This window comes from Populus alba, chromosome 6 (assembly GCF_005239225.2).
Source record: "Populus alba chromosome 6, ASM523922v2, whole genome shotgun sequence".
Taxonomy (NCBI): domain Eukaryota; kingdom Viridiplantae; phylum Streptophyta; class Magnoliopsida; order Malpighiales; family Salicaceae; genus Populus; species Populus alba.
Window position 1 is genome coordinate 25,175,163 of NC_133289.1, and position 21,095 is coordinate 25,196,257.

Consider the following 21,095-nt stretch of genomic DNA (forward strand, 5'->3'; position numbering starts at 1 on the left):
ATTACTATTGTTTTTTTTTTTATTATTATTTTACACGTAGTGATTAAGTGTATGTTTAGGGGTGTTTGGTTTTAAAGTGTTTTTTTCAATTTGTAAATATATTAAAATAATATTTTATTATTATTAAAAATTTATTTTAATATCTGCATCTAAAATTATCAAAAAAATTAATTTAAAATAATTCTTAAAAAATAAAATAAAAAAAAACAGTGGTTCAATCATTGTGCCAAACAATTTCTTGTGTGGCCAACCACATTAGCATTAACATATGATTGATCGCGCTACCAAAAAATGTCTGAAATTTAAATATTCAAGTCAACAACCAGAAAATTTTAATAACTTTTTATCAAAACATCCTACTGCTATAAGAATACATCTTAAAAATTATTTAGTAAAAAGTTTAATTGGATTAACATATAAATTAATCTAAAAAAAAACTTTGGAGAAAATAGTATGCTCAGAATTGTAACATATGCTTGATTGAGTTCCTGGATTCGTATTGTCAAAATAAAAAAAATTTACTACAAACTTAATTGAGTCGTAATTATCAGTAAAAAAAAAAAAGAGAAGAAGCTTAATTTATCAATTGTTTGGTAATTTTAATCTCATGGAGTCCGCCCATCATGAGTGATATATTTGCATAAAAATATCAGAATTCTTAAAATGTTTTTACAAATATTTTATGGCTACTTAGAAGAATTTATTCAACAATTGAGTTTTAATTTTTCTATATCTAAGAAGTTGATTTTATGTGTTAAGAGGTATGCTTAGTTACTTGATATCTTGGAATCAAATTTTAGGCAGAATCTAAGAAAATATTATAAATTTTTAAAAATATATAGATGCAGCCGTGTTAGGAAAAATAAAAAAAAATGAATAATCAAATAAATATCTATCAAAGTTAGATGGAGATTTGCCACCAACAAATCATATAAATCTAGTAGCTTAGTATTAAAAAGTCATAACTTATTGATTCGAGAGTTAAATCAAATTTAAATTTTTGTAAGTAATTCTCAAATCAAAATTCAGTTATATTGCAGGGTCAACACACCTACACTAGCCCCCTTTTATAAGATCTCTAAATTAGATCCCGAAGATACCATTTGAGCAAGTTTTGTTATTTTTTCTTGATTTTCTTTTTGTATTTTATGTTAATTTTGAATTTTATGTTATTTTTTCTTTTTTTTTTTAGATTCTGATTTTTCTACTTTATAAGGGTCTATTTCTATCTTATTTAAAAACTTGTAAACCTTCTAGGAAGCCGACCATATATCATAATTATCTTTAAAAAATAAAGACTATGAATTTAAAATTCTTTGTGTGCAATCCTTTTTGGCCAATAACTATGTGTTTCTTGTTTATTTATTTATTATGTTTGTGACTTTGTTTGCATTACATATTAAATAGATGTGAAATATGCATTCTAAGATTATTTGTTAAGGGACTAAATTTATAAATGATAGATTGTGGATATCATTAATATATTAGTACATTATCTATTTTGTGCTGAGTCATGGGTCAAATCAACTTTTTAAAATTTTAAAAAAATATATTACGAGCATGAAGAATTTTTTTGACTATATTATTAAACCTGGCTAAATAGGTCAATCTTGAAACCTCACAACTTAACTCTTTATCTAGCTCGAGTTTCCAATTAAAACACATAGGAGCTAGCTTGAATTATATCGATTAATTTCATGGGTCTAAATACATCCTTGATAACCAATAAAAACATGACTTAGTTTTTAAAAATAATTCAAGATGACTATAATGACCGAAACATGGGTCCGTGATTGACAATGCAGAAGCAATGCCACGAGGAATACTCATCGATGTTAAGCCTCGGAACATACACTACACATAACATTTCGTAAACTTTCAAATATCTCCAAAACCAATACAACAATTTGTGATTCAAATTACTTATTACATTTAATAAAATCTAATCTTCAAAATAAAAATCTAAACTTTAATAAAAATAGAGTAACAGCAAAGCATCTAAGACATCAAATAAATAAGAATAAGAAAAGCCTTGCAAAAGCAAATAAGACATACAAATAAATAATGTAGCAAGAACTCTCAATAAAATGGCAACCTGCTACGGAAGCGAAGAACCTAAAATAATATTAAAATAGAGAGGGTGAGTTTAACCAATTTATTGAGGGAATAATATTTAATATACATTTTAGTTATTTATAAGTATAAGAAATGAAACATACATATATACGCGTGCGTGTGCACACACACACTTACATTAAGTATAATAGCATATGATAATGGAATACATGTTAGATATCAGACAAAACCATTGGTTCAAATAATAGACAAAACCCTAAGGTTATGATAATATACGAGGTTTGCATCCCCAATCATTATAGGATTATCAGTCGCCACAATGGAGTGCACATAGACTAGATACACTATGTTAGCATGGAGTTACTAACAAGTACGATATCAAGACATAATAGATATTCATATAATTATCAAAGCAAACGAATGTCATATCGAATATAATTTGCGTGAAATCAAGAATTGATGAATACTCGAAAAATAAAGTAACATATATAGATATTCAAGAACTTATCAATTGTACTCATCATATAATTAACATACATATAATATTTATATTACATGCATATTAAATATTATCTCACTCACCTGAAAAACAAAACAAAAAAGACAAATGGATATAGAACCAGAGACAACTAAAGAACGTTAGTAGTAATGTTAGCAAAACCTATAATGAATACGAAAAACACTAAAAAACAACTCAAAGTAAAATAACATAAAAGATTAAAGCTCTAAATTTAAGAGACCAAAATGTAATTATAATATCGAATTAATTTACATAATTGATCTCGAACATATCCCAAACTGATCAAACCAAATAAACTTGATTAACCCCAAACTAAAATCAATTTTTGCTAGAATTAGAGGGATCGGTCACCTAATAATTAAAAAATATAGGAAACTCGAATGTAATTTTTAAATAAAATTAAAAGACACCCTATGCTTTATCTTTGTTTTTCATTTTAATTATCTATCTTTCAATTCAATTATCTATGGGGAAAAAATATGGTGCTAATAAGGGCTCAATTATTAAAAAAAGAAAAAGAAAAAAGAAGTTCAAGGTTCATATTAATTTTTAAAAAACATCTAAACTTCAACCCGCAGTTACATGTGAAGAATAATTTTGAAACAGTAAGAACACCCCACTTTTTAACTTTATACTTAATAAACAAAGAAAAGGGTATCAATTTGAGTAAGACGAGAAATAAAAAAAGGAGGAGAGTCCCGTGGGAGGAAGGGGCCACCGGGGAGCGTGCCTTTCATAACTTTTGACCGGTGATCTTGGCTCTTGACTTGACTACATTCACACACAGTACAGTAGTAACTTACGCCTTTTCCTGGTCTCTTGCTTCTTTGACCACTTTTGCCGCTACCCTTTTTGGGCTGAACCGTGCCTCCTCTATCTCCCTGCCGCCCTCCGTCCCTGCCCCTGCCTCGCCGTTAATTAATTGCTGTTTGTTCGTTTCATTAATTAACTATTTATTTATTTTCACTTTATCTAAATTAAAAGTTAATGTTGTCATGTCAGTAGTGGAAGAATTGGCAATCTAGAGATTTGACCAGTATTCTTTTCTTTTCTTTTGAGGCGGTATTATTACAGGGTTTTTTTTTTTAATAGTTAATTATCCTTCCCAAATGTTTCACCCTTTTTCATGGGGAGAGAATGATGCTATTTTCATTAAAAAAGAGAAAGAAAATTAATTATAATTACTTGGATAGTATATAATTATTATCTCAAAGAGAAAAACAACAGAATATGTTCTTTTTATTTTAAAAATAAAGTTGTATTCCTCCCATCAAACATATTTCTATATGTTGAATTCATAGAACTGGTAGCTTATCACTTGGAAAATCTAGCTACTAATTCTGGAGAGAGATGCTGCATGTTTTCTGATGGAGGATGTTCCATCTGAGTATTTCCACTTGTTTTGAACTATCAGAACGCTGTTTTACAACATTTATAAGATCTGCAGTCTTTCATAAATAAATAAAAAATTTGTGAGGAACACACTCGTGCTGCTCTATAACTAAACTATACTATGCCTTTACAGGTGACCCAACTAATCTTGAAACTTGCAATCCACCCTTTACATCTTTTATTTTTCTTTTTTTAATAGTAATCAAGTAGAATCAAAACTAACTGAAGTTTCTAACCGGGGATTTCAACTAAAAGACTAAACAGTATAAGGTAAGATAAAAAATTATATCTTAATCAAAAACTTTGAGTTCGAAGATAAGTCGATTACAAACTAATCAGATAGACTAATAAAAGAATTTATGAAGAAGAATAATAGCTCGACACTACAAATTGCATTTGACCGACCTGTAGCATTCTTGAAGATTCGATTATGTTCAGGGTTCTTGTATAGACAACTTAAACACCCGAACCAATACATGAATCTACCCCAAAAATTCCATATAATAATATAATGATGAAACAAATAATTAATAGTCTCAACCTCCTATAAGAGAAATTTTATAAAAATTAACTTTAAGACTCGAAATGATCTTGAAGTAACGAAGAATTTTATTAACATGCAGGAAAGAAGAACAATCATCCAACAGGAATATTAAAACATTTGCATGTTATAGATGAGTTATATAATGCTTTGGATTAGTCTGAAGACCCTTGAAATAACTTAATTATCAAAGTTCTATATTACCTTGTGTTTAATTAGAATGAAGAGATGAGATTTGAATTTATAACCACTTGATCAACAAGGTTTTGAATCTTTTGATAACATGTTAGAAAACTATCTCACCCAAAAGCTTCAGTTATTAAGTTGATGCTTCAAAATATAATTTATATAGTTCTCAAACATTTTATTCTTTTATTTCTACCTCAACTTGAAATTTGCTTTGACATTTAACTTTGAGTTGACGAATTCAAACCATTTAAAAAAAAAAAAATTTCATATAGAAAAAAATTTATCATGCAAGAATCTTCTTTTTAGTGCTTAATTATGATGACTTGATAACTTGGTTTGGATGTATCAAGTTTTGAAATATATATGATTGCTTGTCATGCATACCTGTGTGCAAATCTCTTTTTGTTAGAAAACTAATGAACAAAATATAGTAGAATACGAAATCCGAGTCATACATAAACATTATTATTAAAGATATTTACCATGCAAGGCTATTCTCTAAGATTTAACAGGTTATTTCTTGAAAGAAGGGATGCAGAAACAACAATGAAAATAACAAAAAAAAAAATCTAACAAGTTTAAGTATTCCAAGTCGGGTGATATTTTTTTTATTGTCTCTAAATACAGGTTTATATATAGGCTTATAGCCCAAAAAAAAAAAAAAAAGAGTTAAAGTTTGCAACTACTAGTTAGAAAATAAATGGTAGAATTAAGGTGTTGAAATATATGAGATTTTAGATCCTTCTCCTCCCCTGCCTTTTGTAAGATAGCAAAATCTGCATCAACTTCTGATTGATTCATTTATATATCGAACTAATATATGATTGAATTATATATATTAGAAGGGAATATGTTATGTAAAACAATATATTTTTAGTTAAAATATAAGCGTTGCCTCATACTCAGGAAACAATAAAAGGTTTTCTCTTACATGACTCAATTTTATATGCACGAGTCTATCATTTTATATCTTTATTAGTTACTAACATGTATTAAAATTTATTATATAAATTGTTAAAAATATATATTTTTTTTAATATGAGATTAGAAGTTAGAAGTTTTTTAGTATATTTATTATATATTCATGAGAATAAAGTTTTGTCTTTTTAACGTCGTTTAAAATTCTTTTAAAATTTTTTGAATTTTGGTGAAAAACCGGTTTGGCCGCAATGCCAAACATGCTCTTAGAGGGCTATAACATCAATGAGATCCCTTTTCTCCTCGGGGATTGCAAACACACTTCCTTTCGCAGAATCGAAAATTGCAGGTATTGATCTTAGTGCTTATAAAGGAAGTGATCATGATACCATGCCTAAAAACGGAAGATAGATTAGCATGATGTGCATATTTTGTGTTCTGCTATTGGTTGATTTTTATGTATTTGCTTTAATTTGAAACTGCAGCTTAATGACTTAGATACCAGACTTAGTGGCTGTTTAGGAATACACGATTCGTGTTCCATAGAATTTTGAAATATTTTTTATTTTTAGTTTGAATTTAATTTTTTTATATTTTTAGATCATTTTGATATGCTGATATCAAAAATTATTTTAAAAAATAAAAAAATATTATATTAATGTATTTTTAAACAAAAATTACTTTGAAAAAAAATCATTACCACATTCTCAAACACTCTTTTAAAATTATTTTTGGATGGTACTAGAATTGTCAGGGAAAACTAGGGAAAACTTATGGAGAGAACGTGTTAAATGGATATTATACTTCCATTTACATGTGTTTGAAAGAATGGTAATAGTTGTTTATCAAAGTGTTCTTTGCTTGGAAATATATCAAAATAATATTTTTTATTTTTAAAAGATTATTTTTAAAATTAGCATTTCAAAAAATATAAAACCACCAAAAAAACATTAATTTAAATTTAAAAACTTAAAAAAAATTATATTTTTTTAAAAACAATTTTAAGACGTAAAAATAAAAGGATGTGTAATGGGATATTTTGTTGCTGATTATTATTCAATGTGTGTTTACGTCGGAATTGCCATTGTAATCGAGTGAAAACAGGCAGAATTAAGAAGTAATAATTATTACATTATTAATTATATGAGTCCTATAATTTTTATAAATTAGTTAACATGTCTCATAGCAGGTGCAACTTCTATTAAAGAACCCTGTCCATTGACCACCACCAAGTGAACGTTCCGCTTTCACGCTCTAATAGTCTCGCAGCTGTCGTCGTTAAAGCAGTGACCTTTGAATTTGTGACTAGCTAGGGACGGCGCGCGCATGTCCCCATTGGCCAACTTCATTGTGTTTTCTACAAGAGAAAAATAAAAAAATAAGATTAAATTGTAAAGAGGCCAAAATAGAGACTTTTCATAATCAAAATGATTGCTAAATTTCCACTTGTTGGATTTTGATGTTAATTTTTGCTGCACTGAGTGTTTTATATGCTCTGTGTCTTGTAGTTTAATTATCTGTAGAGAAAAACTTTGTAACCTTAACATTTAAACAGTAGTTTTTTGATGATTGTGTAGTGGTTTTTCCCTCATAATGAGAGGGTTTTCCACGTAAATGTTATGTCATTTTCCTTGTCCTTTGTTTTGTTCTGCTACTTGTTTCTTCCTCCTGCTTTCCCTTTTCACTACAGCAAACTTGACTTTAAGAGTCAGATGCTGCTTTTGGATAGCCACTTGATGAAATTAAGAGTATCGGACTGCATAAGAGTGTTAGTATCTCGCATGGAGTCTAGGTTATACAAACAAACAATCTCTGCACCTTTTGATTCCATTTAGCCGATTGGACAAGAAGAGAGGCGTAAGAACCTCGCATCATCAATATTTTAGAACTCCTCAATCCTGTCTCTGAAACAGGTTTTAACCATTCCAATGAAACATTTAGTGCATTGTTCGCAAGAGTTACTCGGTGATGTTATTGAATTTTAATACAATGGCTAGATAAATGATCATTAATTGGGGCTTGATATAGTTTTCTGCAGTACTATCAGTACAGTAAATCAAATCCGATTTCTGCAGCATTAGGAACAAGTATTGCAAGCATTTTTCTAGATACAACATTCATGCTGCTACCGTTATCAACGATCATATTCAGGGCTTTACCTCGATGTTCAACACGAGTGTGGAATATACTTGTTCTCTTCCAGTCTGAAATGATGGATGAATCACCAACATAGCTATCGTTCAATAAATACCTTATGCAACACATAGAGGGGTAGTTCGGTTGGTTGGAGATGCTCCTCTTCCAAATCCTGTTGAAAATTGACAGTCCCTCCCTCCTCCTCCTCCTTAGGAGTGATGACTAACTTCTTTTCAAGATCACGTTCTACCATATAAGCCAGCTTGTGATCCTTATTAGGGAAAACCACAACATTTGCAGCATTGAGGACCATCGTGGCTACCCTGCGTCTTTTCCCTGAATTCGCCCATTAGACCTGCTTTCTTAGCACCCACTCTAGTCCTGGAGCCTCCTGTTGCAGATGCTAGTAATGTCCCTGACTCCTACTGTTAGGAACCTTCATCCTCCTCCTGCCACGCTCTGCCTTTCTAGTTGCAAGCCTAGTTGGTAAACTTCTTCCACAGAAAACACACGAGCCGTAGACATCTCCCTCCTAATATCACCACGCATCCCATTCAAGTAGCATGCCAAAGTCTGTGGTTCAATTTCAATAACTTGACTACGAACTGTTAGTTCATGAAATTTTTCTGTGTATTAGTCAATCGATATTCTACAACTCTGACTCCACCGTAGCATGTCTTCGAAAGCCAATTGTTCATAGTTAACTGGTAAGTACTTGGACTCCATCTTTGCTTTCATCCGCGCCCCCCCAATCTTGAATAGGAGGTTGGCGAGCACGTCTAAGTTGTTCCTCCACAGTGTTCCGCTAAGCCCGTGCAGCCCCTTTTAACTTCAATTATATAAACCACCCCCAACTGGCATGTCTTACTCTTCTTCACTGTCAACCATGCTTTCCCTTCGTTCCCCCATATGGACTCTATGATCCTGTGGTGGTCAAGCCCTAAAAAAACCCCAACATCACCAGTAATGCTTCTTTCTTGGTATTAAGACGACACAAAATAGTCCTCATGGTTTGAGTAAGTTGATCTAGTTGTTGCTGCAATGTATAGGCGTGGGAATAGGTTCTGCTGGCTGGTTTATGTGGGCAGGAGGATTAGCACTTGTGTGAGGGTTGTGAATGGTGTTTGAAGGGTCGGTTTCATAAGCACCAAAAGTCACTGGATTGTATGAATTTCCACTCCGGGTAAGGATCGTGTGGGGTTTGCTTTGATACCATATGATGCTAGGGAAAATGGAATTGATTGAGAATTCTGTAGTTAAAAGAACTGTAATATTCATTAATCTTCAACACTGTTAAGATCACATCAGATTCTGCATAATCTCATTGCCTAAAAGTGGAAATCCATCCCATAATTTGGAATCTCTCCAATAATAATCTTAAAATCTCTCATTTCTCTTACAACAGTGCTTTTCCATCATCACTTAACATTAACTATTATTAATTGTTATTTTAGGATGAACATTGATAATAACTGCTACTATAAAACTTCGTCACTAATTGTTTGACATAAATCTAGTGACTCAACCATTGACCGAGGACTTTCTTCTCTGATAAACTTTCATGGCTTAACTACCAGAATTACCCTCCCTCAACATGCCATCACCTCCATTAGACTCCACTCCACTGCCTCTATTGGTTTTGGGTTGATCATGTCATTTATCAACAGGTTCTTCATGTGCATTCTCACCAGGTTTTTCGTCATTTGCATCAATAGCTGGTTACAAATATCTTAAGATATAGCATAAATATCATGTATCTTAGAAATGTTGATACTTAATTCTAATACAAGAATAATGATGATGATAGATTTATAACATCCATGCAGCATGGGAATCAGCCTAATTGGATACGAAGATTTAATCAGATTCTTAAGACCAAATGTTTGTTACACAGCTTACTGCATCACTTAAGATGCCATTATTAAGGTTGCCATTGCTGATATCTGTGCTTCCAAGTCCAAGTCCTGAATTCTGTCCCGAAACTGACATTCCGGCATATGATGCTTCATCTCCCTGGATTGTTATAGTTGGTGAGACATTTGGCATCAGATGAAAGTTATGATTATTGAGCAGTTGAGGAGAAGTTAGATGACTCTGAAGAAATTGATTCAAATTATTACACGTCAATGAACCTCGAGCAACCATATCTTCTGCTAACTTCACCTAAAATTATATCATAAACTCCATTAGACAAAATCAAGTTTTGTTAACCTGAACTGAAAGTCTTTCATTTATTTATCATACAAAAGTCCTGCTTTGTGTTCCAGCAGTAGACACACCTTGGCTCTCAAAGCTTCAACATCTGAGTTAAGCACACGACGATTTGTTTCAGCAGTACGAAATTGTAGGGTAGCATCTGAAAGTTGCTTGAATAGAGATGCATTTTCCCCTGTCAAATGATCAACCTGAGAAAACATGAATCAGGCATGATTTCAAATATCAATTACTCTTAAAGAGATTGGATAGAAAAAGCTACATCTTAGGAAGAACAATGAACTTGTTCTACTTGAACAACAATTTTTCGAAATATAGCAAAAGTGCTATAAGATGGAAATCATGCTCCGTTTGATTTTAGAAATGCTTAATGACAGAAACAAACTTTGAAATCCTGTGAAACGAAAATCTGAAATTCTTGTATACAGTCAAAGCAGTCCGATTATCCATCTACTTACCTTTCTCTCAGCAACTACTACTAGCTTCAACTTGTTTAAACAAATCAGATATCCAATTAATACTCTAAACATTAATCATACCTGAACTTCAAGATCTGATAAATGTGCTTGTTTTCTTTTTCTCGATCGTCTAGCCGACTCCCTATTCGAAACCTTCCTAAAGAAACAAAGCAACAATCACAATCACATACAGGCAGGATTGACATCCATCAAACATCTGTATTCCAGTCTCTAGGAAAGATCAATATTACCTTCTAATACGTTTTATGTCATGAGGGTTTGTGCTCTGCTCAGACAGACCATCTTCATCTGATTGGTCAGGAGACGAAACACTGGCAGCAACTCTGGTTTGGCTATCTTTCACTCTTGGTTTATTAGCAGACATTGGACTGCCAACTGACCAATTTCCAGCCATTAATTAAGATTTTAAACCGCAAAAACAAAACATCCTTAAATAGCATATCAGACTAAGCTACATAGCTAGATGAAAATATGACTTTGGTTTCATACCACAAAGTGATGACTGGGCATCAGTAGACACTGAAACACTGGAATTCTTGGGATTGGTATTTTGAGACCAGGGGAAGCAGGATTCTGTTAATCCACCACAAGTTGAGAAACCATTCACGATGTCCTACATTAGCAGACAACAAATAACTTACTACAAACTTGAGTTGGCTACAATGGATTTGCCGCCAACCAATCAAACTGTTTTGATCCACATGCATAGGAACTATGCAATAACATTTTTCTCGGAGAAAGAGACAGTTACTAACCCGAGTTTTGTTGTCAGGCAAAGAAGAAAGATCACCAGATAAAATATCACTGAAGAAGCCATAAATCTCAGCAGAAAGATCAGCCAATTCTGACTCACTTTTCTTCATCCCATCACTTCCTCCTGCTTTCTGCTCCTCCATTTCCTTGATTAGCTTCAACTCCTGCAGCTAATAATAATGATAATTATTATGTTTAGAGAAATTAAAAAGAGTGAGGGAAGTGATCGGGGGACTTCATGGGAGTTATTTATAGAGAGCTAGGGATCTTGAGCAAAGTACAGGTCTTTGCTTGGGAGTTTGGAGTAGTGGAAGGAAGCAAAAGTGGTGCCAAAGTGAAAAAGTTTTGACCTTTATTGATAACTACGAATATGTCCTTGCTTTATTTGCTTATTTACCTTCCCGAATCCATTGTTTAAACGCATGTTCGTCACTGTGGACCGACATTAGGGCTCTTAAGTTTTAGAATTATAATTTTAAATGTTAAAAAATAAGTAGAGAAAATTATGGTATTTTCTCGAAAAATTCATAATTCATTAACAATAAAAAGCAAAATAAAACACCAACCGTGTTTATAAAGAGGTAAAAGGTAATTAAAAACTAAAATTAATTAGAAAAATAATTAAAACAAAATCTTTTAAGTTTAATTTGAAAGTCTTCTTAGGCATCGGTTGCTTGTAAAACCTCCTAATTAAATTTAAGTTTAATCTAATGATAAAACTTAAAATTATGGTTGTTTATATTGGATTACTTGTTTGACGTGTTCCGGACTTCTTCGCGATCATTTCCTCGTTATTCCGATGTATAAACACATCCACGATAGATTCCAATCACATGATTCCTTAACAAATGCGCAGGTTAAGCATGAAGGCGACATGACCAAACCCTCGTCCTCCATGGCAGGGGATGACTGTGCTTGAGCGGATGGTGTTGTAGTAAATAAAACTGACGTCTAAGGTTTATTATGGAGAAGTCAAGGACAAAGCAATGGAAGGTTGATATGGACTGCCACCGTCCTCATGACAAAGTTGCTGATAAAATGCTTTATATAATAGGATGTCGTGCTCAAACCAGGGAAGATCCACTTAATTTTCTCAAGTGTTTTTTGTTTTTTGAAAAAAGTAATGCTAACACTAATAATATTATTGCTTTTGGCTAACTTTGCCTGCTTTTGGAATGGTTTATACCTAACTTTTACACAGTGAATTATCAAGCATACCCCACGTTGCAGCCACAATCAGAATCAAAAGTTCCTTGTTTCTTTAGCTTTCCTTTGCACAGAAAACCCATCTAGGGGAGTTTCTTCACTGTTAAGGCACCATAGATTATAGTTTTTTCATGGTTAGAAACTTTTCAGAACAAAACGCGGTTTCTACCGGCAAACCCACCTCGTATTGTTTATTTCGTGAAGTAGGAAAAGATTTTGTGGTTACTTGCACTCCAGTTGTTGAATGTTCCAGGCGAAGAGAATGGACTGCCAAATACATATAACCAGCTGGACAGTCATGTAGTGATGTCGTTTTGTATAAAGCCCAAATCCAGACGGTTCAGGTCAGAGGATTTGGATAGGCTATATAACACATACCTTAATGGGTGGGTCTTAGTGTCAAATCTTGCTATCTGCCTAAAGGGGTTCACAAGGACTCAAAGATTTGGATAGGCTAGATAACACATATCTTGTTGGGCCTTTAAAGGATTCTAAAATCTCCAGTATCAGGATTTTGATCGAGAATATGGTCAGCATACCAATTGCAACATCAGTCCAACGTTAACTGGCAAAGGAATTCAGGAACATGAGTTTGGAACCAAAACACTGTCAGGTGTCTACAGGCTTATTCTTAGCAAAACGACTGGAAATGGAAATCAACATGCAGCACTCAAGCAATGCAAATCTCTTCAGTGCACAATCTTGGAAGATTTGACAAAAAGGCTGTCCACAACCTTGCCAATGCTGGAGATGGTTTTCAGAGCTGCAGGGAGGAGAGCATCCTCCTTGGGTTCATCAAATATTATGATATGTCCAGCACCTTGGTCCAGTATCCCAGCAAACTTCCTGTCGAGAATCATTTGTGCCAGCTTTTTCTCCACAAAGTCCACAGGCAAATCAATCAGCCCAGCAATGTGTGAAATCTCGACCCTTGAGAAAGGCTCAATATCTCTACACAGGTTTAGTTCCACAAGAGCTTCATAACGGGATGAGAGATGATTGTAGATAGTCGGGTCTGTCTCCAGCTGATACTTGTAATCCCGCAGCACCTTTTCAAAGGACCTCAAAGATCGGTTGGAATGAGCATCGGCGACTGCTTTCATGGCATCCAGTTCCGGCCCAAAATATTTAAGGCCTGCCTTAGAAGAAATCAGCCCAGCAACATCTTTAGATTGGTTCGTCATGATCTTGCACAATAGCATGTATTTAAGACTGAAAAGTGCCCTTGGGTCTTCAACAGCATTAAGTACCTCAAATGCTTCAAAGAAATAGCTATAAGCTGTTGTATACTCCTTGTCCTCAGCAAAGAGAATCCCACTATGCAAATCAATGGTACCTTGTTGAGTTGGTTGCATATAGACTGCATTCGCAGCTTTCTTCGCAGCTGTGAGAGCAGTTCTCGCCCTGTGACGGTCCTTCAACAAATAGTGTAGCTTACTCTCGAGCAAGAGTATTTCCACAAGAAGTCGCTTGTCATCCACTCCCTTTACCTCTTTTATCAAGTTGGTAAGCAGGGCCAGTGCCTCTGAATACTCCTTAGTTTCCACTAAAAGAGCTGCAAGCCTTGTCTCAACCCGTTGCCTCAGGAGAGCACGCTTTTCGACACGAGCCCACAGCACTAGTTCTTTGCAAAGAGCAATTTGGACATCAGATGTTCCAGGTATTTTGGAAACAGAGTCGATTATTCCCCTGACAATTTTGGCAGTTTTAGCCTTTGGGATCACGGCAAAGAAAGGCCTCAACTGAGAAAGAAGAGCGTGAAGATCCTCAGCCATGTTATGTTGTGTGAAAAGGTCCGACAGAATGGTAATAGCCTGTTCCTTTATGCGAATAGCATCCGGAGAAGAAGAAGGGTTTTCAAGAATTTTGTGTAGGATGGAAATGGCCTCAAATGGGTCCTCAGCTTTTGAAGCCAGAGTAATTGAGTCTGTTGTCGCTGGAAGATATGATCCAGTCATAGCTGCAGCTGCAAGACAATTATCACCAGATTGTAATTTGAACATTGTTGTGAAATAATTAGTGAAAAATATACAAGAAAATCATAACATGACTATCAAATATTTGCTCCTTGATGACCAAATTAGCTTATACTTCCATAAAACTGGATGATACACCTTGCCCTTGGAGATTCTATTGCATAGGTTATTCATTAAAGAACTAATGACTAAAAACCTCGTTTCAGCTACTCAAGCATACTAAAATCTCTCATTCTTTAGGGTATTCTTAAACATGAAATTAATAGCAAGGAAATGTGCAAAGCTACCATATGTGAAGTATTAAAAATCTTCAAAGTCATGTTACCTTAATGAAAAACATGAAACCCTAAGTAAAATTCAAAGCATGGCCCCCATCAATGCAAGCACCAAGAATCTAGAAAATGAAGAAGTACATAAATGACCCATTGAAGAAACGCAAGTAAATTACTTAACTCCAAGAAGTGTAAAAACCCATCTTACCAAAAACGAAATCTTGAATTTCTAGCATGCATGTTCAATAAAACAAACGAAATGCCAACAACAGAACAAGTATTAACCTCTATGAAGAGGACTCCATTTTAGTACTACAAAAAGGTCCAAAACCAACAATAGTGATCCACAGATTTCAGTGTTTTTCTGGCAAGTATTTACAAATGGGAGCATTTTCGATGCTTCAAAATGCCAAAAGTAACCATCTTCCTAAACAAAAAAATCCAAGCTTTTTTTCAAGTTTCCAAAGGTTAGAGCTTTAAAATGAAAGCACAAAATATGCACGAAAAAAAGAGAGTAACCAGGTGAACCTTTGATCACAAAAAAGAAAGCTAAGATAGAACATGAGAGAGGAAAATGTGAAGAAATAAAGGGAAAATCAAGCTTACCTTGCAGAAGAAGTAAAGAGAGAGTGATCAGAGAGAGAGGGATACCCAGACAATCGGCAATGCTAAATGGGGGGCAGTGCAGCATGTTACAGATAAGTTCCACACTGGGCTTCTTATGAGCCGCAGAGATACGATGGGCTTTTTATTTTAACAATGGGCTCTAAATGGGCTGTTATTTGCAAGCTGAATCTTAAAGTACAGCTGATATTATTGACAATAATTAGGTCGGGTTAGCATTAGAGTTTAAGGCGCAGATCGCTGGTTAGACATAATTGGATAATCAATAACTTGTCGGTAATTTATGTGGAGCAAAAATTAGGTCCAATACACAATAGATCTTATAGTAAACGAAGGAAAATAAAAAATTATATATTGAGACGTAATTAATATCAGGTTGAAATGTTATATAAAACACCAACTTAATTTGGAGGCACACATGACAAATTCGTTTCCACTATGAAAAGTAATGGCTTCTGCCTCATGCAATGAGTTGATTCAGACACATTCCACCTTAACAAACATATATAGGAAATTACACAAAATCCAACTCTCTTACCCATGGAAATTAAAACAAAGGTTGTCCATAGTTTCATTAATGGCATACACACGAATTACCCCACTTACATATATTACACATTTAATACTTTATCTCCTTTAATATTTTGCTGTCATACAAAGTCTCTGATCTCTCCATTCCTCTTCGTAGTCTTTCCCTGTCCATTACCAAACACAAAGTCTAAGTTGTAAAGCACTGGGACCATTGTGACTGAACACAGGAAAACAAGGACTGGCCCGAATATCCAAAGCAAGAGAGGCATCGCCAAGTAGAAGAGCCTGTTCCCCACTGTGTTCAAGACAAACCCCTTCTCTAAGAGCTCGCTTACATACTCTGAGGTCACCATGGACATGGGATCTGGTGGAGTATTGATGAGCAGGTTAACTTGGTTCACAAACCTTATGGACAAAGAGTGACAAAAGAATGAGAACATGAGGATGGTTAGGATTGTGACGTATTTTAACGCCACCATGAATTCACCGTGAGCCCCATAAACCGCATCATTTAGTGGCCTCTTCACACTGTATGTACTGCTTATAATGGCAGCCAGGCCAGCAGATAGAAGGATGGAGGTGGTGGCCATTAGGGTTGATCCCATGATCAAGTTTCTAAGAGTTTGGACTGCCAGTATGTTCTTCTTATCATTATCCTGCATGTCCCCGTCAAATTAATTTATTAAACTCTTGTTAGTCAAGATGATTTCCATGCGCTAGCATGGTCAAAATTAATAATCTATCAGATAATTGCAATCAGAAAAGAATTCCAAGCTAGTATTTTGTTCTTTACATTAATCGTATGCCCAGTAACTTCGGATTGATCATCTAAATAGGGCTAAATTTGATTTGATATGTGATTGATGCAATTAGTGCTTTCTGGGGACATAAGATTCATCATCAAAAACAAATGTTTACTTACGACTGGTTTTTCCCTTCTTTTTTTTTTTCCTTCTTTTCGTAATGGTGAAGTGAAAGGCAATGATCACGAACTATGAGATCATAATGGCCATATATCTCAGAACTCTACAGAGAAAAAGTAGAGAATTATTGAAAGGAAAATGATGGGACGTTGTCTCCCAATGCGCCCTGGCTTAATTCTCCCTGTATATATGCTCATGCAAGCTGTCAACATCTTTGCATAGCATTAATAGTGGCCAAATCGACTCAAGGAATATGGGTTTTCCATCAAATTGCACTATGAATATATGCCTTGCTTTCCTTTAATTGCTTTAGAAAATAGCAGCAGCAATAATTACTGTACAGGAATCAAGCCTAAGGTATGCAACTTGGTGGGATATTTACACGGTACCACAAGGATATTGGCCCGCTATAGTTAGTATATCCTCTTTTTTTCTTTTCAAATTCCTTAACAAACTATGGTTCTGATATTAATATATCGAAAAAAAGAGAGAGGAATGATTCATATAATTCCCAAATCATATATTTGTGGAAGCTTTTCCTTCTTCTTCTTTTCCTTTTTCTTAGTAGCCAGGTACGAATATTAGGGGGGGAGGTTATATTTCCTTATCATGTGGAATGTAGAACACGGGAATCGCTAAGGCAAATCCTTAAAAGAAAATTAAATTTAAATTAAAGTGTCAAAGACATGGATAAAAAGGAATAAAAACAAAAACAAAACAGGATTGAACATGAGAAATTTCTAGCTTGCTATTTTTTTATATTCACCCCTTTGTAGGTTTAACAATTAAATTCGGATTGAGCCCGATCCATAATCTAACACTAAACTTAATAGTCATGCAAATTGAGAGAAATGAAAGGGAAAAAAAACCATGGTTTTCCAATTTTGAAGGATAAAATTGCAGAAATTAACAGTTGAAGTGCAAAAAAAGCTACACTGCTCAAAATGGACAACAATATACAGTCGTATTGTGTCTAGATGCACAGGGAAATGGGCTACAATATTCTATCCATCTACTTTAATTTATTATCTGATAAGATTGCATGCTTGTAATAGGGTATTCTCACTTCTTCTTTTTGGTATTCAACCCTTTTTTAGATGGTTTTATTAATGAAGTTTGGTTTATGAAGAAAAAATAGTAAACACCCATCAAATATATCAAATTATGAAATATAAGCATATATATATCATTGAAGGTGATAAAATTGAAAGAATTAAGTGCAAATAGTAAGGTAGGTAGCTAGCTAGCAAGATTCGGTACCTTCATTATGGCTGAAACCCAACACCTCCGCCCGCTAGCATTTGTCCCGATGATGGTGGTGAGAGGTTGCGTTCTAACCTTATGCCATAACCAGCCATGGTAAACCATGGAGATCATAAACCCTAGTGGTACTAGTATAACATCAAGATAACATTTTCTCCACTCCATGTCTGTGTTTGTGTGTGAATGCTGCTCGGAGGCTTGTATTCTGATCTTCTCTGGCTAGCTTTGTTAAAACTCAAGAACTCTATTTCAAAACTGTCATGGAAGCTACACACAGGCACGTATATATATATACAAAGAGAGAGAGAGAGAGAGAGAGAGAGACGTGGAAGGAATGAGCGTATGTGTGTGTATTGAACATGGAAGTAATGTATGTGGTCTTGTTTGACTGCGTGATTCAACATGCACATAAAGCCAAGAAGAAAAAGGAGGAAAACCCCAATAATATTTGCTGCTTTACAAAAATGCAACTAATGCTTATATTGTCCATTTGTCACTTTACTTTTCTTCACTTTTCATTTCATAAATAAATAAATTTATTTCAAGTATTAATTTATTAGAACCCCATGCATGTCGCACAACCCTTTTGCTCAACAAATCAAATAACTTGCAAGGGCATTTCTTTCTTATTTTCACAAAAAGGGTTTGATTCAACATTGAAGTGACTCTAATTTTTGCAGGATTTAATTACACTATATATGGATATATATGAAGTGAAATTCCAAGATACAAGGAGACAGAGACAACTATATATAGTCACTTTTATTAATTTTTATTGTTCTTGTTCGAAGATATACAGAATTATAATGTAGAATGATAGTTTTAAAATGAATTTTTCCAGTAATTAACTGTCTCTTCTGTACAATACAATATTAATCGAATGATACCTTAAAACCAATCTTATTATTTATTTCATGTAAGGAATATTGAAGGGATTTAGCGAGGCTATTATGCACAGAAGAAAATGGGTGGTGGTATAAAGGAGATCAGGGGAGAGTGGTAATCTGACAAGGCGCAAAGAAGAAAGTAAAATAATAATGGAAGATAAGGTGGATAGATAAATAAAAATAATTGAGGAGAAGAGGAAGCGACCAAGGACATGCCTTTTTCATGAGAGGGAGAGTGTACGTAGGGCAACGTGTATACGCACTCATGATCTTGCAGCAGCTGCTCTCTATGCTTATGCTCATGGATTTTACAAGCTAATTGCGTGTGGTTTGTGCTTCCCATGAAAGCAGTATTGTATGCATATATGGCCTCTCCTCTATATCTTGCGTGACTATACTGTCATATATACACGCATCCGAAATTGTTCAAAACTAGTAAAATTAATACATATAGATATTTAAACAACGAGTAATGTTAACACACACAGACTCCATAACCACAAGTAATGATTATTAACCGCATGCTCTGATGATGATTAAGTTTTGATTAGTTGCTGTACTTGAAGGTTAGTATTTAGCCAGAGGCTCTAGATCTCAGCGATGATCACATGATGGAAGCTGCATGAGGTCCTTCGTCGTCTTCGCCTTGAAATAATGGACTTATTTGTCTTGAGAATCAATGATATTATTGCTGTCAAGGAGGTAGGTAATTATGTTAGATAGATGGAAGATCCAATGGCACATAATTTCTTGGTTAGGGATCACTCAGCAGTCGAGAATCGTCTCTTGTGGTGGGGATGAATGTCCTTAATTCGCCCCATTTACTGCTACATTCATGTGTGAATTGAATCTGGCTGCCATGAATGTTGGAATCATATTCAGTTTCCACTAGTTATTTTGTCAAGAGAGCCAGACGTACAGGCCATGAAATACACTCATATACCTTCCATTAGAACAAATTCCTGATACTTTCTGGCATGCTTCAAATCCTCACATGCTGATGATCTGTTCGTTGCAAATAAATTCTCGAATTATTTTTTGTTCTTTATAATATGCTTATCCCGTTTCTTAATTTGCTCTCCTTGAGCATGTCTTTTGCGTATCGAAATTAAATAATCTTTCTTAATCGTTAGTTAGGAGAATTAACTAGCTAGTTATTTCACTGATATAACACATGGGTTAACTAGAAGATTATTATTATTTTTTTTTATCATATAATAGTTCACTGTAAAGCTAATTGATTGAAGACGTCCTCTTTATTAATATGGAATTGCTTTTTGATCGTTTTGCTGACCATATCCTTCCAGACAAGAATCCTTGGGATTCTCAAATGTCATAGCACATTGCTTTCAATTTTAATCTAGGACTTTGAAATGTCTTTTTCATTTAATTGAAGAAGATAATATAATAGTGTTTTGTGTAAAATATGAGGCTTAACCTAATATGACAATCAATCTCTCTCTCTCTCTCTCTCTCTCTCTCTCTCTCTCTCTCTCTCTCTCTCTCTCTCTCTCTCTCTCTCTATATATATATATATATATATATATATATATATATATATAATAAATCTATACAGGAAAATTATAATATTTTCTATAATATAACATATTTCATAATACATCCTTTCAAGCTGAAGGTAGGGTGTCCACATGAAGCTTGGACAGTAAATAAGTAAAGGCAGAGCGAGACAGCGGCTTAGTAAGAACATTAGCTATTGGTCATTGGAGGATATGTAACAAATCTAAATCTCTTTTTTGACCACTCGATCACGAACAAAGTAATAATTAATCTCAACATGCTTTGTATGAGCATGAAATATTGAATTAGCAGACAAATAAGTAGCACCCAAGTTGTCACATCAAATAGTAGTGACAGAATTAGGAGAGAAATATAAATTTGACAAAAGATAGTGAAGCCAAAGAACCTCAGTAGTGTCATCAGTTAAAACTTTATGCTCAGCTTTAGTGGAAAAGCGAGCAACAATTCGTTGTCTGCTAGATTTTTATGAAACAAGTCTGGTGTTAAAAATTACAATGTAAGCCATGGTAGACTTACAATCATAAATACTACCAGTCCAATTAACATCAATAAAACCATGAAGAGATAATGAAGAACCATGAGTAAGGTGCAGGCCAAAAGAAGTCATACCTTTCAAATATCACAATATATGTTTAACAACAGCTCAATGACCCTCA

General features: G+C 34.0%; 3 protein-coding genes across 5 annotated transcripts; all 3 read right to left on the reverse strand.

Annotated features, from left to right (window-relative positions):
- Window positions 1-9,488: 9,488 nt before the first annotated feature.
- On the reverse strand, window positions 9,489-11,525 carry LOC118055732 (bZIP transcription factor RISBZ4). 3 transcript variants are annotated; one of them, XM_073409719.1, is made up of 7 exons: window positions 11,221-11,524; window positions 10,955-11,078; window positions 10,696-10,840; window positions 10,526-10,601; window positions 10,052-10,177; window positions 9,893-9,935; window positions 9,616-9,785 (listed from the first exon to the last, which is right to left on the reverse strand). In XM_073409719.1, exons 1-7 carry the CDS (start codon window positions 11,359-11,361, stop codon window positions 9,778-9,780), a joined length of 663 nt encoding a protein of 220 aa, XP_073265820.1. In that variant the 5' UTR covers window positions 11,362-11,524; the 3' UTR covers window positions 9,616-9,777. The 3 variants fall into 3 exon arrangements, with proteins under 3 accessions (XP_034923598.1, XP_073265820.1, XP_073265821.1); XM_035067707.2 differs by having other exon boundaries at window positions 9,489-9,935; XM_073409720.1 differs by lacking the exon at window positions 9,893-9,935 and having other exon boundaries at window positions 9,984-10,177; window positions 11,221-11,525.
- Window positions 11,526-12,910: 1,385 nt separating this feature from the next.
- Window positions 12,911-15,396, reverse strand: LOC118055731 (26S proteasome non-ATPase regulatory subunit 11 homolog). Its single transcript, XM_035067706.2, has 2 exons — window positions 15,279-15,396; window positions 12,911-14,390 (listed from the first exon to the last, which is right to left on the reverse strand). The coding sequence occupies exons 1-2, from the start codon at window positions 15,361-15,363 to the stop codon at window positions 13,114-13,116; spliced, it is 1,362 nt and encodes a 453-aa protein (XP_034923597.1). The 5' UTR covers window positions 15,364-15,396; the 3' UTR covers window positions 12,911-13,113.
- A 407-nt stretch (window positions 15,397-15,803) lies between these two features.
- LOC118055730 (uncharacterized) lies at window positions 15,804-18,303 on the reverse strand. The gene is made up of 2 exons (XM_035067705.2): window positions 18,011-18,303; window positions 15,804-16,483 (listed from the first exon to the last, which is right to left on the reverse strand). Exons 1-2 carry the CDS (start codon window positions 18,176-18,178, stop codon window positions 15,947-15,949), a joined length of 705 nt encoding a protein of 234 aa, XP_034923596.1. The 5' UTR covers window positions 18,179-18,303; the 3' UTR covers window positions 15,804-15,946.
- Between the last annotated feature and the right edge of the window lie 2,792 nt (window positions 18,304-21,095).